The sequence below is a fragment of the Crocuta crocuta genome, unplaced genomic scaffold (assembly GCF_008692635.1).
Source record: "Crocuta crocuta isolate KB4526 unplaced genomic scaffold, BGI_CrCroc_1.0 scaffold113, whole genome shotgun sequence".
Taxonomy (NCBI): Eukaryota; Metazoa; Chordata; class Mammalia; order Carnivora; family Hyaenidae; genus Crocuta; species Crocuta crocuta.
The window spans coordinates 11,000,514-11,003,725 of NW_027530368.1; the positions used below are offsets into that span (position 1 = coordinate 11,000,514).

Consider the following 3,212-nt stretch of genomic DNA (forward strand, 5'->3'; position numbering starts at 1 on the left):
GGAGGCCGGACTCCAGATGGACGAGGCAGCCGGCGTACTCAACGACGACGGGACCGCCGCCGCCGGGTTCCCGCCCAGGCCTGCCGCCGCTGCCGCCGCTGGGTTGGCGGAGGCGCTGGATCCTGAGCTGGAGGACGAGGCGGAGCTGGACACAGCGGGCGGCGTGAACTGGCCGCTGCTTTCAGAGCCCGAGCTCTCCCGCACCGGGGACGACTTCTTCTTGGCCGGGCGGCTCTTGGTCCCACTCCCGCTCTGCTGCTGCTGGCGGCATTTGGCACGGCGGTTCTTGAACCAGACCTGCAGCGGGCCGAGTCGGGGAGAGGGTGTCAGGGGGCTTGCTACTTCCCCGCCCCTTACCCACCGCCAGGCCTGGGATCTCTTCTCCCTCTCCTACGGAGGCCTCCACCCCTCCTCAGCTCCCGCCCGGCCAGCCCCAGCCCCAGCCCCTGCGTTCCCAGCTCCTCCGCCCTCCCCCATCCTTCAGATCAAAGATCCTCCTCTGGCAAAGTAGGGATGTGCACCTCCCCACCCCCAGTGCAACTCTGCCCTAGGGCGGAACATTTGCGTCTGTCCAGCCAGAAGTTCAGCCATCTCTAAACTGCTGCTGTTGGCTGCTTCCCAACAGCCTCGTGTATGTTTGGAGGCCCTGTCTTCTATGAGTAGAGCTGAGGAAACTGCGGACGGAGGAGGCCGCAGAGCGCAGGACAGTCACCAAGTCTGAGGTGGGAGCCAGTCGGCCCCCGGAGGCCCAACGCTGGGCAAAGCGAGAAGTAGTGGATGCAGGAGCAAGGCGGGGACGCTGAACAGAGGCAGTACTCGGGGCACTAGGGAAGGAAGCCTGAGCAGAATTTCGTTGGGCTTGTTGGCTCCGAGTGGGGAACCAAATGGGACAAAGTTCTCCCTCCTCTTGGAGGGCCCTGGTACATGGCACAACATTCCTGGTTCTTTCTCTAGTCTCGAGGGAAAGCAGGCGAGAGAAAAAGGCCCCTGAGGAGAGTTCTGAAGTTATAATCCAAACAGTATTTTCATCGCAAAACTAGAAACTGCAAAACCGGTAGCCGAGTTTTGCGTTCGGCATCCTTTCTGGGCAAAGGAAACATCTAATCAAACCGGCGCCACCCAGGGAGCGCGCTTCGACAGAGCACCAGGCTCTGGCCAAGCTCCACTCTTCCATTTCCAGGATCCCGGGGATGCAAAGCGAGAGAGCGAAGGCACAATTCAAGACCCCGAAGAAACCTGCCAAATCCTGGAATGGCGAAAGAAGCAAGGGCAAGTGTCGGGCCCTCCGGGCACTTTACGTTCGGGAATCTTGCTTATCCTCCCGAAATCCAAAAAACGGATTTTCAATACCGAAGGCGCCGTGGGACCAAGGGCCGAATCCAGTGCTCTAAGCTAGTGCCTTTAACTCTGCCCTTCTTCCAGGCCCGGGCTGAGCGCTAGGGGGAGTCTGAGAGGGGCTACCCAGTCTGTAAGCCCGCCCCACACCAGACCACCCTTCCCAAGCCCTCTCCAAATAGCCCCCGAGCCCCTACCCTGACCCAAGAGCCCTGGGCGCGCACACCTGAACTCTGGACTCCGGCAGGTTGATCTTGAGCGCCACCTCCTCGCGCATGAAGATGTCAGGGTAGCGAGTCTTGGCGAACAGCGCCTCGAGCACGTCCAGCTGTGAGCGTGTAAAGGTAGTGCGTTCCCGCCGCTGCTTCCGGGGGGTGGCTGAGGGGACACGCGGGGGCGCCTCGGGTCAGCGGTGGTCACGCGGACCCACGCTGGAGGACTCAGGCCCCAGGCAGGGCCTGTGCGAGGCCGTTGCAAAAGAGAGCCGAGCTCCAAGCGAAAGAAAAACTCCCCGGGGAGGCCGAGCCTGAGAGGCCACAGGTGGGAGAAAGTGCGTGTGTGAGACTGGCAACCGGTGTCTTCAAGACTCTAGGGTTGCCCCGTTCCCTACGTCTCCGAGGTTAGGAAAGGAAAAGAACTTATATAATCTCCCTTGTTTCACCACCTCGCCCCCAACACACCCCCTGGCTGGAGAATGGGGAAGGAGTCTGCAGAAACACCACCTGGAAAACACTTTCCGAAGGAATAAATGGGGGTGAAGGAGTGGGAACTAGAAAACAAAACAAAATAAAAAGCCAGGATTTGGCTCAAGCCTTCCACATCCGCAGTGCAAAAGTTGGTGCAAACGACCGATGCAGACAACAATTTAATTAGAGAGAGAGAGAGGGAGAGAGAGAGCCCCTCTTCCTCATCTCTGCTAGTCGTTTCTCATAAGGAAAGCTTGGTTCTTCCTGTCAGGGCCTAGAGAGGATTCAGATTCCTTACTCAATATTGGGGGTGGGGGCAGAAAGGAATAGATTCACAAACACGCACACATACACCTCCCCCCCCCCCCAAAAAAAAAGCCACCCATGGGAAACTACCTGAGGTAAATGCACCCTGTGCTGCTGGTGGGACCACAACAGGAAACAGGTTGCCGGTGTGGCCAGGCTGGGAGAGCACACATTACACAACCTCACTGCCCAGGCCCACTTCACCCAGCCAGCCGTGACTGCCCTGTGAGCCTGCAGCCTGCGGTGCATTGTAGGCATAGTAGCCAACAGGGTCCCTGGGCCTGCTCAGCGACAAAAATGTGTGCTCAAACTCAAGAGTCTGGGGAGCCCCAAGATTTGCAGGGACCAGAGGCAGGGACCGGTGCTCACCCGGGTAGCCCACGGAAGGATGCAGGAGGTCCATGGCTGGCCCGGCCAGGCCCAGCCCGTTCATGCCGTATGGGGGTTGTTTGAGGTAAGACATCATGCTAACAGCCGGGTGGAGGCGCCCCGACGGATCCAGGGGGCTGGGGCCAGGCGCAGTGCGGGGTTCCCACTGCGCAGTCCTTCAAGCTCTTTGGCGTCTGGGGGCCCGGCCTATGGAGACAGGAGACACATAAACAGTGATTGGGAGCCATCAAGGCTTCCTTGTGCTGTCCGAGGCGAAGACACACGGGATGCGGTGGGAACTGGGTGGGGACGAAGGCTGTGGAACTTCGAGAGGCAGTCAACTCGGCTCTACAAGGCCTTAGTCTAAAAACCACAGCTTCTTTGAAACAAGTAAGCTTTTCTTGGATCGTCATCGACTCTTTTCGCACTTGGAGTGGTTTATAAAAGACACTCATAGGACATCACTAGGAGCGAAGAGAGGCTTTTAAAGCAGGGCCAAGCTGGAAAGGTCAGCGC

At 59.0% G+C, this 3,212-nt stretch overlaps 1 protein-coding gene across 2 annotated transcripts in view; it reads right to left on the reverse strand.

Moving 5' to 3' along the window:
• Positions 1-2,819, reverse strand: part of OTX1 (orthodenticle homeobox 1) — a 3,932-nt gene extending 1,113 nt beyond the window's left edge. The window contains exons 1-3 of one of the 2 annotated variants that reach the window (XM_077766207.1): positions 2,697-2,819; positions 1,562-1,713; positions 110-297 (exon numbers count right to left, since the gene is read on the reverse strand). In XM_077766207.1, the coding sequence (XP_077622333.1) occupies positions 110-297; positions 1,562-1,713; positions 2,697-2,793 (437 nt within the window). In that variant the 5' untranslated portion in view covers positions 2,794-2,819. Of the gene's footprint in view, positions 1-12; positions 298-1,561; positions 1,714-2,696 lie in introns of both variants that reach the window. The other variant, XM_077766206.1, reaches the window with a different exon arrangement.
• Positions 2,820-3,212: the final 393 nt, after the last annotated feature.